We start from the raw sequence: 19,386 nt of genomic DNA, 5'->3' as shown, positions 1-19,386 counted from the left end.
TCTTTCTTATTCATTGGCACTTCCCTTGCTGTGTATTGTGGAACCTGCTGCGCAATGAACGAACCTAGTCTTGTCCAGTTTCTTCTGTGCGCTGTATGTCGGTGTTGCGTGCGTGAAAACATTTGCTTCATCTACATCCATTTCACTAGTACTTTGTGCTGTCTGGGGTCCAGGAGAGTGTGATAGGGGTATTGCTGTTGTGGATGAATGTTGTGGGACTGTTGTGTGATCCATTTCTTTTCTTTTTTTTGTACAGCAGAAAGCTTTGAAGCAAGTTGCTTCTGCTTTTTTAGTGGACGTCCACCCTTGTTTGGTGCAGTGTGGCATATGTCGCAGTATGTGCGGTGATGTGGCTTCCACACTTTGATCGCTCCACATCCATCCCCTACAAATGAGTCAAGGCAACCTTCTCTCAGACAACGATCCAGCACACGTTTGCATACATGACAAATGTGTGTAGGGTGGATCGCAGGGTCATCCTGAGAAATGTCGACCTCGTACACATCTTGAATGATCTGGCATAGTCCTTCACGTTGTATTTCGTGGACACAGCCATGTTGGCAAACTTTTTGCCACCAATACTGCAGCAGGTGGACAGCAATGCACCGTGTTCATCCATTTTACACACTACTACTAGCACGCGATACGGTAGAATCGATGGCCACGGAAATCGACCTAGTAGCACGGAAAGACAAACAAATTCAAAAAATCGGTAAATGAAGTCACCCAGGCACCAGGAAAACTGGCAAAGAAGACGAGAAAACTTTTACAAGAGAAGAAGGTAGCTGTGAAAAGGGCTGATAGAAGTGACGAAGGGCAAGTCGTCAAGGCAAAGGAAACGCACCTCTGAAGGAATCGTTCCTGGAAGAAGACGGCCTAGACGGGTATCAGATGAAAGAGGATCGCGAGAGGAAGTCATGAAGCGTGTTTGTACTATGAAACCCGGTCGATTGGAAGGGGAAAGTGGAGGTTTCCTCAAGAGAAAAAGAGTATTTTCAAGCAAATCAATGACAGATCGATGATGAGATTTTTGAATTTTCAAATTTTTGGACGCCATATTTTTTGGCCGAGTACATGACCATCGTGACAGCCGTGTGTCGAAGCTGAACAATTTTTGTTGTGCGACTTCGAAAGTAATTAGTTTGAATCCTTGTCCCGATCGCGGTGTTTGTTACCTTGACAAAGCACAGTTTTCGCGTGAATCCCACAGGATCTTGAAATCTTTTTCAGTTTTCAGAATATTTTTGAATTTCACCGTAAACCTGGGCGAAGGCCGCCATATTGTTAAGTGGTGGCCGCGAAACAGCCGTGCCCAGAGTGTGCAACGCCTGATCCAGCTCTGTGACTGTAGGGTCTTGGTCGAGCGGAATCGGATCTTCTGATGTCATGCGTACACTTCACACCAGCGCAAGGCCGGTCTCGAGGCAGGGCACCATTGTTTTTGATCCAAGAGTACCCGCGACTCCCCGGGTTCCCCTCAGATGTGTACGGTATTATGACGCAAAGATCCGATTCCGCTCGACCAAGACCCTACACAGAGCTGGATCAGGCGTTGCACACTCTGGGGGGTTATGTACTCTTGCTGCAACTGTGCACTACGCACACATTCAAATACAGCTGTAGACACGCACTGCATAAATCTACAAGTACTCGTACAAACTGTGCAGGTCAGCGACACCTGCAGCATCTGCTGGAACAATGGCACAAGGGAGTACTAAGAGTAAGAAAACGTAACAGCCACTACCATTAGTACGCGTATGCTGAAGATTAGTGCAGTATCTTGCTCCCTAGACCTCTAGTACAATGTAGCTTCAACATGATTTTACTCTTTATTAGTCTTTAATTTAACCTGCCCTCTACTATTTTTCAAATATCAGTTGCCCGTTAGACTGGCTTGCACATGAAGTACGCCTTGGCAAACCTCGCTCCAATCTCCTGTCGGTGTCTCTGTAAGAATGTGTACAGTGTACATGATTCACCAAGTCACAGTTGGTGAGTTCCTCTTGGTACTGTAGTAGATCTGTCACCATTGATACCAAGAGTACATAACCAGTGTGGTTATGTACTCTTGTTGATAGTGGTGAGAAGTCACGATGGTCACTGCGTGTAGCAGCAGTAACAGTGCACCCGTCCTGCATGTTAGTCACCGTCATGGGACCATCGTGACTTCTCACCAGTATCAATGGTGGCAGAGGGAGGGGCGTCGGACACGCTGCGGTCACTATGGCATTAACCGTACCACTATTTTGCCCCAAGTACCCGTGAACCAATAATAATTATTATGCACTGACTTGGGCTCTGAATTTCCAAACTTTTCCAAAAAATTCCGGCTCAGCCACCCCTCCCACACGCGTTAATTGTACTTCAGCTGGCTGACCGTACCACACTAAAATAATTACCTTCTGACGCACCTAGGCTAGGGTACCAAGGGTACATACTTAGCCCCATTCTTCTTGTGGCCATGCATGATGGCTGAGCAAATTTTAAAAGGGTATGCTATGCTTGTTTTGTTGCATTTTGTTGTCGAATATCTGGAATATTCGCTTATCCGAATTTCATCTTGCAGGTAGACAAGTATGAAGAAGGTCTGCGGTCTGCGGAAACTGCCACTTCGATCGGGAGCGAGAACTCGATCGCGATCGTTGAGTGATTTTTCGGGGATTTCCCCTTCTCAAGTTCAAACTGTGGTTCTGTAGATCTACCAGGTCATGTGTGGTATACATGTGTGGACGTGTGTGTGTACTTTTTAGTTTTTGAGGAGAAATTGTGTTCCATCTGTGAACTCTCAGAAAGAAAATAGACATGGCCAGTGACTCGAATGGAGGCTCCGAACAGTTGGTGGCCATTATTGGCGGAATGGGTCCAATGGCAGGAGTGAAGCTGCAGGAATTGATTGTGAATAGGACCAAAGCCACGCGTGACTGCGACCACGTGTCCGTTCTGGCCTACACCAATCCCAAAGTTCCTCCCAGGATTGGTGACTTCGGCCTACAATGTGTACCAGAAATTATTCGCAGTGTGCAGGTCAGCTATTTTTTTCACTCTGAGTCTCTCAATCTTGTGAACATTCATCTGAAGTTATACATAGTACATGCAAGAGTTCATAACCCCCATGAACTCTTGATACATGTACAGTGATTAGAATCAGGGTTCTAGCCAGGTCAAAAGAGTGTGTGTGTGGGGGGGGGGGGGGGCATGGGAAACAGTTACCCCGTATCCCATTTTTCCACTTTCCAATATTGTCTTGCCACGCTAAATGCAACGTATGGGGCGAATCCCCGACTTCGCCCCAGACAAATGTGCCTTTATGAACCATCTATTTTTAACCGGCACGTTCGGGTTCTCCCTCCATGAAATAATAAGAAAAAATTCGCACTTTCGGGCTCTCCGCCTTCTCCGTGAAATGAACAGATATAACCAACAGCATAAATTTAAAGGTCTGCACTAAAGACTATAAATGGCGTGAAGTGCCAGCTTCGGCAGCAGCTAGAGAGGCAGAAGAAGAGACAGGTGCATGCACAGCGAAAACAGAGCGGCTACCACGCAGGCACATGCCACTTGCTCTGAGCAAAGCAAAGCTAAGGCGGCAGCCATCTAATAGTGACTTTCGACTGCATTTTCGTCGAATTGCATGAAAAACACGAAAATCGGAAAAAAATGAGTTAGGAGGGGGGGGGGCGCAAACAGAGTAGAGGGGCGCTGCCCCCCCCCCCCCCCCTCTTTGGCTAGAACCCCGAGAATGGTGTGAAGACTTCAATGCAGCATCATACAATAATTATATTATATTAACTGGTTTGAGGGAAAGAGACAAACGGGAAAAATTATATTATAGCAGCAAAACACACTGCTGCTATAAGTGGCTACAGTCCATTCCGAAAACGAGGATATCCTAGCGTAGAAATTTGGGCCCGAGACACGCGAAGCCGTAGCCTCTAACCCAGACACCTGCTCTCTACGTCAGGTGAATTTCTCCTAGCAAACACCAGGGTTCTGGCCTGGTCAAAATAGTAGAGGGGGGGGGGGGGGGGGGGGCAGGGAAAACAGTTACCCCGTCCCATTTTTCCATTTTCAAAATATCTGTCTTGCAATGTGAAATGTAACGTACGGGACGAACACCTGACTTCACCCCAGACAAATGTGCCTTTATAAATCCTCTAGTACTGACTAGACTATCGACTGCATTTTCGTTGAATGGCATGAAAAAAACACAAAAATCGGAAAATGAGTAGGGGGGGGGGGGGGGGTGGGGGGCGTTGAATGGTCAAAGATATGTGTGTGTGTGTCTGGGATGTGTGCATGAGCGCACGTGTGTGTCTGGATGGGTGTACATGCACACTCATGTGCGTGTGCGCATGTGTGTGTGCGCGCATGCTGACTTGCTTGCAGGCAATGGAACGAGCGGGCGCTACCCAATTCGCTATCGCTTGCAACACAGCGCATATGTTCCAGGAAGAGATACTGGCAGGTTAGGGGTGCTACCAAACTTTGGCCAAGCTGAGCTAAAGAATTGGGTTGCAAACCCTGTACCTTATTATTGTCTGCACCAGTGTCTTTCAGGATTAGAAACGTAAAGGCCGGCAATTTCTTTTCCATTTTCCAGCAGGGCCTTCATTACGGTTATTCAAGTTCCCTGGGAACGAAGAATATTTGCGCACGAGTTCCCATTATATAGGATCATGTTTTGTTTGAAATACACCAAAAAATCAATGGTTTAGATGCTCTGTCGTCCTTTGGTTCAAAGTCATAATTATGATATTTTTATACCATGGTACGGTGCGGAGGGCCTGTTTTCAGCCAATCAGCGCTCGTCTAGCCATGGTTATATTGGCCAGTATAAATCCCGCGCGGGATAATATAAATCCCGGTGCACGGTACGTACGCTAGGGCACTGCCACCGTACAAGTTCACTGCCTTTCAGTACGACGGCAGCACTCCAGCGCACGGACCATTCACAACAGACACAACATACACCACATGCACGTGTACACTCCACACAGAACGGCATGACGAGGAACAGTACACAATGGAAAAGAAGAATGACCTGGAATTCGTCTACCGAGTATTCTACACGTATTATACTGAAACTGAGGATAAAGAACGTCAAATAACCACGAAGTATCCCGAATGGGTCAGCAATGTACATTGTACTTCAAATAGTTGAAGATCATCAACAGACTGTCTCCTTCGTAACGAAGTTTATGATACAGAGTGTACTTCAAATCCACCTAAACCGATTGGAAAAACGCTAGAATGGATTGAAATGTGATACAGTGATACAAAACAGTGTATGCAAATGCATCTACTTGCAAGTAAGCAAACCTGATTATAAGATGCCGCATGTGAAAATCAGCACTGTACCATAATCATGATAATAGTAACACTTACTCCCAAAGAGTCCAAACTGTACTGTAGTCTAACTAGTGACGGTAGTTTGATTCAACGACAACTCCAGCACCCCAGCAATTCAGTTGACTTCCGCATCGCTCACGAGACAATATGCTACAATATGCACTGGAACTGAAAGGAAATCTGATGCCAAACATCCACGGATGAATCTCCTTCTGATCTTGCTCGACCATTCTTTCAACTGATAACCAGCAGAACATGTTCATGTACTGTATGATGTAGGAGATCTCCAAATAGGTTTGTTGTTCTGGAAATGCGTAGGGGTACCTGGCATAAGTAGGATATGACCCTCGTAGTCGGGTTATACCGTACCCTCATATAAATCCCTCCTGCTATCGCGGTCGGGATTTATATTCAGCCGGTATAACCCTCTGACTCGGGTAATATCCTTTACATATCGACACTTGACCTGTAGTACTAGTATGTGAACCTTATAAGGACATGTTTAATTCTCTAAGAGGGCGTAGTAATCCTGTGTGTTGCTTTCACTGTTCACAGAGGTTAAAATCCCAATCATCAGCTTGCTGGAGGAGACAGCGAAGCATCTAGCGGCTAACTTCGGCAGCTCACCGACCATAGGCATTTTAGGAACACTGTCTCTTTTGAAGAGTGGTCTCTACCAGTCAACTATCTTGGCTGAGTGCCCACAAGCAACCATCCTGCTTCCTGTCAGTGACGACCAAGCCAGCTTGGACGAAGTAAGTGCAGCCACTCTTTGATGCATGCGAGTGCAATGCTTTTCACTTGTTGGACACCTCGAGTCTGCATAGTACCGAAATTCCGCATTCATTGCGTCTGTTTGGTGTTGGTCATACTGGACACCAGGAAAGTTATTGTATTGGTTTTGCATCTAAACCTACAAGTAAGGTCTGTCTTCCCTGTCTTCTTCTTTTCCTTCACTGCAGCTCATTCAAGGACCCAATGGTATCAAGGCCGGCCACCTTGGCTCTGAGACTCAAGAGCCAGTACGGGGCATTGCACAAGGACTGATCACCCGTGGAGCAACTGTCATAGTTACCGCCTGTACCGAGCTGCCGCTGGTCTTCAACGCCAGTTTGTGCGCTGACTTCCCAGCTCGCATCCTTGACCCAATGATCGTTGTAGCTGATCACATCATACGCATTAGCGGTGCAGAGGTAGCGTAATCGCCTCACAGGTTCTCGAGTCCCGTCGATGCGTTTTAATTCTACTGAAGCTTTACGTTTTACATTTGCTATCGTGCAGTGGTGAATGTACACTTGCTATCGTGCATAGCAGTGGTGAATGTTCTTGAGCACAATTACAGAAGTAGGTATATGCTGTGTGCTGGTCCTGCAGCATTCTTTCTTATCTAGTCTAGTTCATTGGAAAAAATCTTCCGTTTTCTCTTTTCAATTGGCATTTTCAGTTTAAAAAAAATTATTGTATCTTTCTCAAACTTGTGGGACTTTGTTCCAACTGGCTTGCGTTCACAATGCAGTGCTTTTGGTTCGAAGGCTTCACAGCAACTAGGCAATCCGCGCTGTGAGAAATAATCACCACCGCTGCCAATACTACGGCACTTTCGTCACTTTTTAATGAAAGAATTGGATGTTTTGCTCGTCCTTTCAGGCTTTGTGCTGTGACACTGCCAATTATGGGTAGTGATCCTACTCTGAACATATCCAGACTGGCTTACCAGTTTCCAACAATTGTTTGCCAGGCGTGTATGCATGCGAGAGGGGGGAGGGGGCTGAGACAGCAACTGTTCATGCCAGCTGTGCTCTACTACTTTTCATCATTCTGTGAGAGCCAGCCCTTGGCTGGTGAGAAGTCATCATTGCCTGTTCGCTTGATGAAGCAAAATAAAGAATACACCATACCATACTCGATGTGTTGTTTCACACCCGCAGAAAAACGAAATGATCTATGCCATGGCAAAGCAAGGTGTAAAATTAATAATCTTTTATAAAAATCTCAATATCAATCCAAACAGTGAAAGGATACACAATATACTAAAATCCTAGCATGAGTTTCATGAAAGTCTTTGACAGCCGGCCATGAGCAGTGTATGATTGCCTGCAGGGACTAGTAACCTTGAAGAACAATGGTTGAATACGTGCAACGCAGGTTGCTCAGTCGTGTTGAGTTTGTCCGGCATGACCAAGGCGATGTGGCTGAATTACCAGCAGCAGCAGCAGCAACGGAGATCACAGCGGAACTCTCTCTCCCTCTCTCACCCACATACATTCAATGGTGAACTGCAACCTCATTGTGTCTCTCAATACAAGACAAGGACAGGACAGGGCATCGGTCATTCCGTCAGAGGAAGGAGCAGAAATTCACTCTTCATTGTGCCCATGGTATCCATACCTCCTAGGATGCAGAGAACAATCTGCCTTCCTTGCCCAGGGGTGGGGAATAATGATGCCGACCCCATCGGAGAAGCAGTTGAATTTTCCGCAGACAACAGTGTTACCAAGCTCTGCTGATCTCGGTCAGTTGTTGCAGCCACAGCACATGCCTCAGAGCCTTCCCGGGTCGATGCATTGTCAATCATTTCCGCACTTCCTTCAGCCATTCTTTCACTCTGTTCATCCTTTTGGAGTTCAACTAAACACATGGTGTGATCAAAGCGCGGAGAAGGTGCAGGACCAGATGTCTTCACAGATGACCAGTGGTGCTTGCCTGAACAGTACAGGTGCAAGCAAAACAATCAGCAGCAGCAGTGGCACATTGAAGTTGTAAACCTGAGCAGTGATCACTGGCCAGAGAGGTCACCAAGATTACAGTGAGCTGCATGATTCTGCTACCTAGACATTCTCCGAACAATCAGAGCCTGGTTATGCCCTGTTCATATAACACTACAGCAGAAATATGACTGCCACCTACTGCTGGTCATATAAAGTTAGGTCTGTGGAGCTACATGGCACCCGGTGCTAGCTGACTAGCACCACCAACATTTCGTAGAGCAGCACTGTACGAATATCACATGTATGCACAGAAGTAAATTAAAAAACAAAGTTTCCTGCTGTCATGTACTTACTCAGATCCAACACGCAGAGATCACCAAGGCAACCGGTCGTTGTCATACCGCCATAGATGATCATGCGACCAGCGTGCGCACATGCCGCGTGCGCAGCGCGCGCAACAGGGACATCGCCCGTCGTCTCAACACTGCTCCAGTGGTGCGAAGCTGCACAGGAACAGCAATGGGCGTAGCATACAACAACGTTCCAGGGCACTCGTGATTGATACTCCATGCAGATTCATATCGCATCACCACACCACACCACACCACAGTACACGCATACCACTTCATATCTCCAGTACAGTGCTGCTCAATGAAATCCAGCCGCGTCACTCAAGTACAGTGTGCTGCTCAATGAAATCCAGCCGCGTCACTCAAGTATGCGCCAGGCGTTGCGCAGGCCTAGACCTATGAACACTGGGCTGCGAAAAGGAGCAAAGCGCAAGCTTGACTCACGCGACTGGATTTCATTGAGCAGCACTGTACTTGCACCAGGACATCTGTGCATGTACATTCGAAGAACACATGAGCACATTTGATTGTGGACAGTTACCAACCTGACACCACTAAGGACAACATGGCAGCATGTCACAAGGCAAAGCCAAAAACAACTTGCTACTATTTGTATTAAAGAAAAAAGGACCAAGGAACTACAAGTTACGCTATAATGTCCTTGAATCGTGGTTTGGCCGTATTGTCGAGTGGTCTTGCCAGTACCGTCATCGACATGCATGAACATCTGCCAACGTCCTTCACAGCTGAGACTTTCAGCTCATGCTTGTCTTGGTTGCGCTCACCTTCCCCTCCTCATGTTATTTCTATAACTTAGAACCTTCCAAGTTGGAAGGCTGTTGGAGTGTGCATCCTAGCTGTGCTAGAGCTGTTAGCCAGTTAGTTGTAGAACGTCAGTACCGTCGGTCAGTGTCGTGCAATGTTATCGCATGAGCTGATTGTTTAGTAACTGGTGGTGTTAGTGGACATTATAGCGTAACTTGTAGTTTCTTGGTCCTTTTTCTTTACTACAAATTTACCCTTGGCTCTCCATCCGAGTCCATACTATTTGTATACTAGCAGCAGGCCCGTCGCACCGACTTTGGAGGTGGGGCGGCCATGGAAGGGGGGTCCGGGGGTCCTCCCCCGGGAAAAAATTCAAAAATTGAAGCCAATTCACGATCGGGGACAAGGATTTGTCACGTTTGCGCTAAGCTGCGATCATTGTGCTTTGTTGTAATGTGCTCCAAAAAAAAAAAAAAAAAAAAAAACGGCCGAAAAAGTGGGGCGGCCTCAGCTGCCCCGGCTGTGACGGCCTTGAGCAGCTCCTGGTTGAAACAGTTGCAGATTGAAAGGTGCCTACAGCAGCGGCAGTACGAGTGCTCGCAGGGAAACACGGTCTTCATACCAGTATTACATGCTACCATTGCCACTTACCGAGGTCTAGCGTGTGCAGATCGTTGAACACGCCATGGCCCGCTAGTCCACCATGTATGCACAGCGTGTCATTCACAACAGCTATGGCGTGGCCATGGCGCGGCGATGGTGATTCTCCAAACGTGTTCGGCTGACACCAGGTCAATGTATCTGTAGCCACAAAACAAATCGCAGGAAAACACAGTCAGGATTCATTCACAAGATTTTTACGATCACCACAGGGTAAGATAATACGCAAGCACTGGAGTAAAAGCAAAAAGAAACATTGGGAGATATACAGAGGTAGAGGGGGAGAGGAAGAGGGAGCATATAAGCAGGGGGGGGGGGGGGGAGGGGGCAGAGAAAGACTTCTCAAGATCCCTCACAAGCACATGACTGCATACATTACTTGCCTCACCCAGGCTCAGAACATGTAGCCGACGGTCGGCAACCGCAGATGCACCCGTGTCTCCCTGTTCACCACCGCCAAACACAAATATGTTGTCGCGATGGCGGATGCTGCTGGCGGACGCGTGGAATGTCCTTGGAGAAGGAGAGCTGCCACGCGTCATCACTTCTGTCCAATGACCGTCAGCTTCACACGGACCAAAAACAAGAGAAATAACTGTTCTCAAATAAGGAGTGAAATATCCATTTCAAAGCATGCACTTAAATAATACAGATTTGCCGGGTATTGCCGGTATTAGAATGTTGTCACACTCACCATGTTCGTAAAGATCATTGAGACAGCCTTGCTCCTGGCCCCCACCAAACACCATCAGTTTAGAGCTGCTGTCCTCTGCTCTGACAAATGAGCAATGTTCATAGCGTGGTGGAAGACCACCGCTCGAGACACTTCGCCATTGGAATTGACCTAAAGCAAGACAAAGAGCGCATACAGACAGTGGCGTCTCTTATCAACAGATTTTTTTCCACCGTTAAGGCCACCCTTTGTTAATTCATTGTTTAACGTTCTTTTTTTCGCGAAAAGGTACGCGGGAGAGCGAAAAAAAACTGAAGCCCATTCTGTCGTGACTCGCGACATCATAAAGATCCCGACTCAACGGACATGAAAGACATTTACGTTTCTTGATTTTGGAAAGTTTGTTTCTTTGTTTCTTTCTCAAACAAGATTCCTGGTTTCAACGGAAAAGGGCAGCCGCATTCACAGGCAGCTGCGCACAAAGAACATGCATAAAAATGGCGACCACGACCTTCAGTTACGTGGCATGGTAACAAAAGGAACTAGTGCAGCGACAAAACAGAAATGGAGAAGAAGTGAACAGCAAGGAGAGCGAATCGCTAAAATGCACTAGCCTACTGTCTGTACAGTCATGGACTGATGGAGTTAGTGAACACGCAGTCACGTGGTCACGTACACATAAACGTCATACCAATACGTCATCATGGTCATGCATAACAAAAGGAAAGGAAAGGAAAGTCACGCGTGAGCAAAACAAATCAAGAGCGCGAAAATACTCACGGGACGAAAACATAACGAAGAATTTGTTTGTGAACAAAATGCAAAGAATAGAGAAACGAAGGATTGCTTCGAAGCTACTTCGAAGTAGAATGAAATCAATCACTAGAAAGGACGATGGGGAACTAGACTTCGGCTAACCCAAGCGTGGAATCAGCCACAACGTAAGCAAGCAAGAGAGTACAAAATCATCGTCATGTAATGCAAATATAAATTGGTTATTCCGAATTCATGTACATGTATTTCATCGCGACGTTCGCGACACTCCCCACAACAGAGAAGAAGAGCGATTGTAATTGCAGTAGTGTAGACAAAGTGTAAATGAGTGTGTGGTGATTGCTTAGTGTTCAACAAGAGAGTGTACTGTGTATAAATACATTCATGCAGACTATTTACAGAGTTATACTGCACCTTGACTTATTAGGTTCTTCAGGTTAGCACGGGAACCAGCGGCTGCACGGCGTGTTGGTCGAGCTGGTTGTTGCTGTGTAGGTTGTGCAGGTTGTGCAGGTTGTGCGGGTTGTGCGAGCGGCGGGTCATCGTGCGCTGCATCGTGATTCTCCGCTTGCACAATTGGGTACAACAGACATAGTGGACGTTGGATCTGCCGCTTGGATGGCAGAACAACTGTTGCAGATCTGATTTCACCATCATTACTGTTGTGCAGTTTGTCAATTCGTCCAATCAACCAAGAGCCGCGTGGCATCTTTTCTTCCTTGACTAGGACAACAGTATCCACAGCAGGTGGATCATGTGCTTGCAGTCTTCCATGCGGAAGTGCAGTCTGACCACGTTCACGTAGCGTGGGTAGATACGAATACTGCCATTCTGACCAAAAGGTCTGTAATAAGCGTTGACCATCCGTCCAGGCAGTTAGCAATGTGTTAGCCAAAGACGTGTCAGGCTCAAACGTCGGGTCATTACCAAAGTCTCCCTCCATACCAGGAGTGCCCAACTTCGGGTTTAAAGACAAGAAATGGTTGGGAGTAAGAACATTACCAAAATCCAATTCGTTTCCAACGTAGACCAGTGGACGTGCATTAATTATCGCCTCCGCCTCCATTAGAAACGTATTGAGCATATCACGGTTTGGAATCGAAGTGCCCACTGTCTTTCGTAGGACCCTTTTCACTGATTGTACTAAGCGCTCGTATGCGCCGCCCATCCATGGAGACAGCTGTACTATGAATTTCCATTGTATTCCATTCGTAGCACAGAACGAAGTAAAGTCATCGGTGTGGTTCACGTCATTCCAAACTTCACCAATGACGTTCGAGGCAGTGTGAAATTGTTTTGCATTATCTGACAAAACTTCAATCGGTGTACCTCTACGGGCAATAAATCTACGAAAGCCCAGTAGAAATGAGGCTGTTGTCATGTCTTCCATTAGCTCGAGGTGGATTGCGCGGGTAGTCAAACATGTGAACAGGCAAACCCATACCTTGCATTTCTCGCTTTCCTTGGTCATTGTCATTGGGCCGAAGTAATCGATACCAGTGTACGAGAATGGTATGCACCTGTTAACACGCTTGCTCGGCAGTGGAGCAAAATCCGGCATTGGGTATGGTTTCGCTTCCCATTTCTTGCAGTGGTAGCAGCTGTGCAATATTGTCTGCACGGTGGCCCGCCCACGAGTTATCCAGAAACGCTTACGCACCTCCATGAGCGTCTGGCTAGTACCGGAGTGCCGAACGCGAGCGTGGCACAGTTGCACGATTAGCCTCGTGGCAGGATGTTTCCGTGGCAGCAGTATTGGACCAGATTCTGGAAACCTAGCATTCTTCATGCGCCCTGCGCACCGAATTAGGCCGTTGGTATCGATAAGTAGACCGAGTTTGGTAACGAGTTCCATTTTTTGTTTTTTCTGAATTGCATTTTTAATTTCACCAAATTCTTGACCTTGGATAACTCGTACACATTCCATTTCAGCTTCCTTGATATTGGTTGTGGTTAGTTGTGTTTGTTGTTTGCATTTGCCTTGCAGCTTCTGTACTGCCAGTTTCACGTAAGCCATTACGCGTACCGCTTTCGACCAACTGGAATACCTTTCGATAGAGATGAAAGGACCCTCCCCAGAGCAAGAATTGATTGCGACAGATACCTCAGTGGGTGGTTCTGAGGCCATTGCTGCAGCTGTAGCAAGTGAAGGGGATGGTAGTTCACCGAGTGAGCTGGTATCACCGCGTAGCCATTCAGGACCCTCCCACCAGAGTTTGCTGTCGTGCAATGCAGCAGCTGTCGCACCACGTGAGGGTAGGTCAGCAGGATTGTAATCCGTATTGACGTACTTGAATGCAATTGTCGGATTCGACCGGATTTCCATTAGTCGCCGCTGGACAAACACAGATTGCTGGTTCGTGCCATTGATCCAGTGTAGAACACAAGTTGAATCGGACCACAGAACAGTGCGGTGGAGATCAAATGGCAGTGTGTTCTGGAGGAATTTGATAAGCCGAGAACCGATTAGCGCTGCCATCAACTCCAAACGAGGAATTGTCATTTGTTTGAGTGGAGCTACCTTCGTCTTGCTGACGAGCAGGACTGTGGCCACAGCGGTGGCGCTTTCTTCACGGAGATAGGCAACCGTACCGTACGATTTTTCGGATGCGTCGCAGAACACATGAAGTTCGCGGCGAGTGACAGATGCTGGGTCAAGACCAGTGAAACGGTGGAGCTTGAACGTGTCTGCTTTGTCCAGGTCTTGGGCAATAGCCTGCCAATCATCTGCAATGCTGTTGGGAACCGGATCATCCCAGTCGAGCTTTGCTTTCCAGATGTCCTGGATCAGAAGTTTGGCTCGAACAAACAGAGGTGACAGGTAGCCAACGGGATCGTAAAAGCGAGCAGCAGCGGAGATGATGCTGCGCTTGGTGTTGGCGTGTTTGTGAGCCACATTAGGAGAAATGACATTGAGAGTGTCCTCTTTCGTATCCCAAGCCAGGCCGAGGCATTTCACATTGTTGGATGTGGCCTTGTCGAAGTCTGGCAGGGTGTGGTTGAATTCATCACTGTTAGATGACCATTCACGGAGATTCATAGCGGCGTCGTTGAATAGGCTCTTTGCAGAATCATAGAGAGTACTGGCTTCGTCAGCCGTGTTGCGCCCAGTTATCACATTGTCCACATAGGTGGAGTCGCGGATTTCAGAACCGAGCGTGCTGTTGCTGTTGTCGAGATGGTGATGAATGGTGGCAGACAGCAAGAACGGGCTGGAAATAACACCAAACGGGATTCGACAGAAACGATATGTCACCAGGTTTGCTGGTGAGACTGGTTGAGAAATGTCCTTGAGCCACAGAAAGCGGGTGTAGTCCCGGTCTGGTTCGTCGAGGCCCACTTGGAGGAATGCCTTCTCAATATCGCTGGTGATCCCAACAGGGAACAGGCGAAAACGGACCAGTATGCCACCCAGGTCGGGAAGCAAGCTGGGGCCGCTGTGAAGGCAGTCATTGAGGCTGTTTCCATCCTTGTTGGTTTTTGCTGACGCATCGTATACGATGCGGAGTTTGGTTGTTGTGCTGGCCTGGCGCTGAACGCAGTGGTGTGGCAAATAGTGGACCGGCCCAGTGGGCACGGCATTCGGGACTTCCTCGATAATACCACTTGCGTGTTGGTCTCTGATTGTCTGGTCGTAGTGCCGTAGGATGTCTGGCTGTGTAGAAAGCCGCTTGATTAGGGAGACGAGTCGACCTCTGGCCAGCTCATAGTTCACTTGCGGAGCTTTTTCCTTCCACGGCCAGTTGACTGTGTAGCGACCGTTTTCTCTGCGTATTGTGGCGTTGAAGTGTTCTCTCACCATGTCGTTGTCTGTTGTTTCTGGGTTGTCATTAATGCCCAGACTCTCAAGGCTCCACAGATCTTCGAGTGCAGGTAAGGTGTCATCCGCTATGGAATCCGCCGACAGATGCATGACGGTGTCTGGGGGCGTATCACCAGACACTTTGCCAGACGGAATAAACCCTAACTTGGACTCGACCAGCACTAGGTCAGCGGTAACGGATATGACCTGAGGGCCAATGAGGTGATGGTAATGATCACTTCCAATTAGTACGTCGACAACCACGCTCTCTGTTGCAAGGGGCGTGGGTTCAGCAAGATTTACAGACTGCAGAACCGGATATTTGGTGTAATCGAGTGGAAAGCGTTGGATGGGACATGTTATGTTGTCGACTACGTTGGCTATGACCGTAACGGTGGAGCCATCATCACACCCGACAGAGAGTTGCACACGTGGCAGACAGACAACCTTGCGGGTACTGTCGCCAAAGCCAGCCATGGCGATGGTGTCTGAACCATTGGCATCAAGTTGAAGTGCCTGTTGTGCTTCCTGTGTAATAAAAGACCGTGACGACCCAGTGTCAAACATGAGCCGCGCGGGCTGGGTAATTGTGGTGCCGCCAATTGTGGCTACTGCTGTTTGCAGGATGACTGCATCCTGCTGTTGGCTGGGAGAGCTAGGAGCTGTGACACATGTTGTGTTGGCTTTGATTGGTGGTTTCGATTGTTGTTGTTGTTGTTGGCCAGTTCCAAATTTGGAAGGGCAGAGACTGCGGTGGTGTGTCTTCTTGTGGCAATGTGCACAAGCCCAGGGGTTCGGACAAGCCGGAGCCATATGGCTGTCCCGGAAACAAATGAAGCACCGACCCTGGATTTGCTGGCGTCTGGTCTCTAAAGTTCTGTACCGGTCACATTCATCTGTGTAATGGGCTTCCTTGCAAAAGAAGCATTTTGCGCGTTGTGGTTTCTTGACCGAAACTGCCAACGTCTGGACTGGCCGCATGTCGCCAGGGCTGGCATTCATGGATCGCGGTGCAGTCATGCTTGGCTGTGCAGAACCGACTGATGTTGGTCGAGCTGCTGCTTCCTTTGCCATGATATAGTCATGTAAATGTTTGCGGAGGCGGTCGGCGGACCACGTCTCCTCACCTTTAGCTAATTCCAGTTGAAACATGGCAGGACTCGGCAGCTTTGACGTGATCAGAGACACAAAAATCCCTTGGTCACAGTCTTCGCCAATAGCACTGAGCGCCCGGATGTGTTTTTCAACTGTGTCGTACAACTGGCGCAGTGATGTGGCCGTGTCATAGGCCGGTGGCAGATCGACCAGGGCTGAATAGTGGGCATTCAGCACCATTTGCTGCCTGCCGAACCGTTCTTTGAGTAATTCGACAGCAATTGGGTAGTGGTCGTTGTCGAGGACGATCCCATCAAGGACGTTGCGTGCCGTGCCCGACAAACACGTTTTTAGATACGCCAGTTTCTCTGCGTGGGATAAAGACGGGTTCTCGTGTACCGTGGATTGAAATACATCCCAGAATTCGGAAAATTTGAGGACGTCACCCCTGAAATTTGGTAATTCCAGTTTTGGTAATCGTACATGATGGGGATGCGTGGACTGTGATTCGGAACGCCCAGGAGCATTGTTGGTGAGTGTATGGATGGCATCCAATAGAGATTGTGTTGTTTTGTTTTGCACATTGACAAGGTTTTGAATACCATGCGGATCCTCCGCTGGCAATGGGGCTTGGACCATCGCCATTTGTTTATTGTGTCTGATTGCCACTTGTTTTAATTTTCTGATTTTTGCGACCGCTGATTCTACCAAGACTGTCATTCCATTGATTTCCAGTTTCAGTGATTCAACTTGGGCACGTTGTCCCTTGGTGGATACGGGCATTTGAGCAACACCATTCGAAAATTGATTCAATTTGATTTCTAATCGTTCGACGATGCTTTCAAAGCTTACCAGGAAGTCTTCAACGTCATTCGGGGGCACGTGCCCGGCAATAAACCGGTCAGCATCGTGCTCCTCCTGTTGCAGATCTCGCACCAGGCATTGAATTGAGCTGCTTACAGAAGTCAGTTGCACCGGTAGGGTGACCGTATCCATTTTCGACGTATCACTGTTGGAGCCTGACTCTGCTTGTCCGGACCCTGACGTTCCTCCTTCCGTCGAGGCCATGGTTGATTAAACGGGGTTTCAGCACCAAATTTTCATGTCGTGACTCGCGACATCATAAAGATCCCGACTCAACGGACATGAAAGACATTTACGTTTCTTGATTTTGGAAAGTTTGTTTCTTTGTTTCTTTCTCAAACAAGATTCCTGGTTTCAACGGAAAAGGGCAGCCGCATTCACAGGCAGCTGCGCACAAAGAACATGCATAAAAATGGCGACCACGACCTTCAGTTACGTGGCATGGTAACAAAAGGAACTAGTGCAGCGACAAAACAGAAATGGAGAAGAAGTGAACAGCAAGGAGAGCGAATCGCTAAAATGCACTAGCCTACTGTCTGTACAGTCATGGACTGATGGAGTTAGTGAACACGCAGTCACGTGGTCACGTACACATAAACGTCATACCAATACGTCATCATGGTCATGCATAACAAAAGGAAAGGAAAGGAAAGTCACGCGTGAGCAAAACAAATCAAGAGCGCGAAAATACTCACGGGACGAAAACATAACGAAGAATTTGTTTGTGAACAAAATGCAAAGAATAGAGAAACGAAGGATTGCTTCGAAGCTACTTCGAAGTAGAATGAAATCAATCACTAGAAAGGACGATGGGGAACTAGACTTCGGCTAACCCAAGCGTGGAATCAGCCACAACGTAAGCAAGCAAGAGAGTACAAAATCATCGTCATGTAATGCAAATATAAATTGGTTATTCCGAATTCATGTACATGTATTTCATCGCGACGTTCGCGACACATTCCAAAAACTGGAAACCCCAATCAAACATTTTGACCAGTAAAGCATGTGATATATACAATATTTCTGGGTCTAACGGCACTTGCAGGCATAGAACAACACTCTTTGATGGTACATTGGAGCACATGCCTGATGAATCCAACAAAACAGGTACATAGCATGGAGTTAGCATGTCATGAATTCATTACATCTGGATTTTTACTAGGACACACACCGTACGATATTTAAAAGCCAACAAAAAAAGAAAAAGAACACAAGACAAAGGCATGCCCGGGAGGTAAAATTATAAGTTTAAGGTCATGATCGGCACACTGTGAAACTACACAATCATGTATTTACAACTTCGCATATTATTGGTACTACTACTTTCTTGTTTTTTTTTCCGGTCGGAGGCAAAAAGGTACGCGGGCGCGGACGTTAAACAACGAAAAAAGAAAGGGTGGCCTAAAGCATAAACCTTTTGAAGTGTTTGCAGACTCCAAACGTACGCCCTTACATGTTACTCACAAGAACTTTCAACACTTCTTTTGCACCGTGACCATGGGCCGGCCGGTGCACCCCCAACATTTAGTGACAAAAAAAGTCAAATGTTCGCAGCGGAGAAGCCGTTCAGGTATTTGAGGGTGTTCTTACGTGAATAAGGCATACCGGTATTTAAGTTTATGGCAAGAAACAGTGTGTGCAACTTGGCCGTTGTATTTAGTAGGATTTCGCAACACTTTTTATCTGACAAGAACATTACATACCCCAGCTAAAAAAATGTGAGTCCGAAAACGGTCCTGTGGCATTGGCTCCTCCAACTGTCACAATGCCTTCTTCGCCACCCACGAGCAGCGGATCGACTGTGTGACCCACACGACCAGCCTCGGCAAAGACAGGTCCTTTTGACCAGGTAGAATATCGCAGATCCTTCAGCGACTCAGCAACATGCAGTGCCATGCTATCCAGAACAGCAAGACTACATATACCAGCAAGCAATGCTAATACTATAGTAGCGAAAGTGGGAAATAGCCAAGACGATTGGACTATAATTGATTGATTGATTGAGCAACTGGTACATCACATGATTGTGGCTTCTTGTTTCAAGTTATAAGGGGAGAGAAAGAAACAAATCCCTTATCAATATCAGCCTGTCGCTCGCGCTGGCACACGCACAGCCATTGGCAGTTTAGGAAGCACACTTGAGTTATTTCTCAGCATACGCTTCCAGTCTGTGGCTACTAGTATTTGTTTTTTTGTATGTGTCTTTATTTGAAGAGACGCAGCCGGATAGGCGTGAGCCCGGACTCACCAACTCACGATCACGTGCCTGGTCGACTGTTTCTGTTATCACCATGGTTGCAAACCAATCACATGCGCATATATTATATGCACCGCGTCGTGCAGCGG

The 19,386-nt window shown here is 47.4% G+C and overlaps 2 protein-coding genes across 2 annotated transcripts; one reads left to right on the top strand and one right to left on the bottom strand.

Annotated features, from left to right (window-relative positions):
- Nucleotides 1–2,724: 2,724 nt before the first annotated feature.
- On the top strand, nt 2,725–7,076 carry LOC135815776 (aspartate racemase-like). The gene is made up of 4 exons (XM_065329116.1): nt 2,725–3,024; nt 4,387–4,465; nt 5,905–6,104; nt 6,312–7,076. Exons 1-4 carry the CDS (start codon nt 2,803–2,805, stop codon nt 6,549–6,551), a joined length of 741 nt encoding a protein of 246 aa, XP_065185188.1. The 5' UTR covers nt 2,725–2,802; the 3' UTR covers nt 6,552–7,076.
- Nucleotides 7,077–7,314: 238 nt separating this feature from the next.
- Nucleotides 7,315–19,212, bottom strand: LOC135815775 (rab9 effector protein with kelch motifs-like). Its single transcript, XM_065329115.1, has 6 exons — nt 18,744–19,212; nt 10,527–10,676; nt 10,221–10,397; nt 9,824–9,973; nt 8,411–8,560; nt 7,315–8,052 (listed from the first exon to the last, which is right to left on the bottom strand). Exons 1-6 carry the CDS (start codon nt 18,934–18,936, stop codon nt 7,679–7,681), a joined length of 1,194 nt encoding a protein of 397 aa, XP_065185187.1. The 5' UTR covers nt 18,937–19,212; the 3' UTR covers nt 7,315–7,678.
- Nucleotides 19,213–19,386: the final 174 nt, after the last annotated feature.

The sequence above is a fragment of the Sycon ciliatum genome, chromosome 4 (assembly GCF_964019385.1).
Source record: "Sycon ciliatum chromosome 4, ocSycCili1.1, whole genome shotgun sequence".
NCBI lineage: Eukaryota > Metazoa > Porifera > Calcarea > Leucosolenida > Sycettidae > Sycon > Sycon ciliatum.
This window is presented reverse-complemented; position numbering and strand designations above follow the sequence as displayed.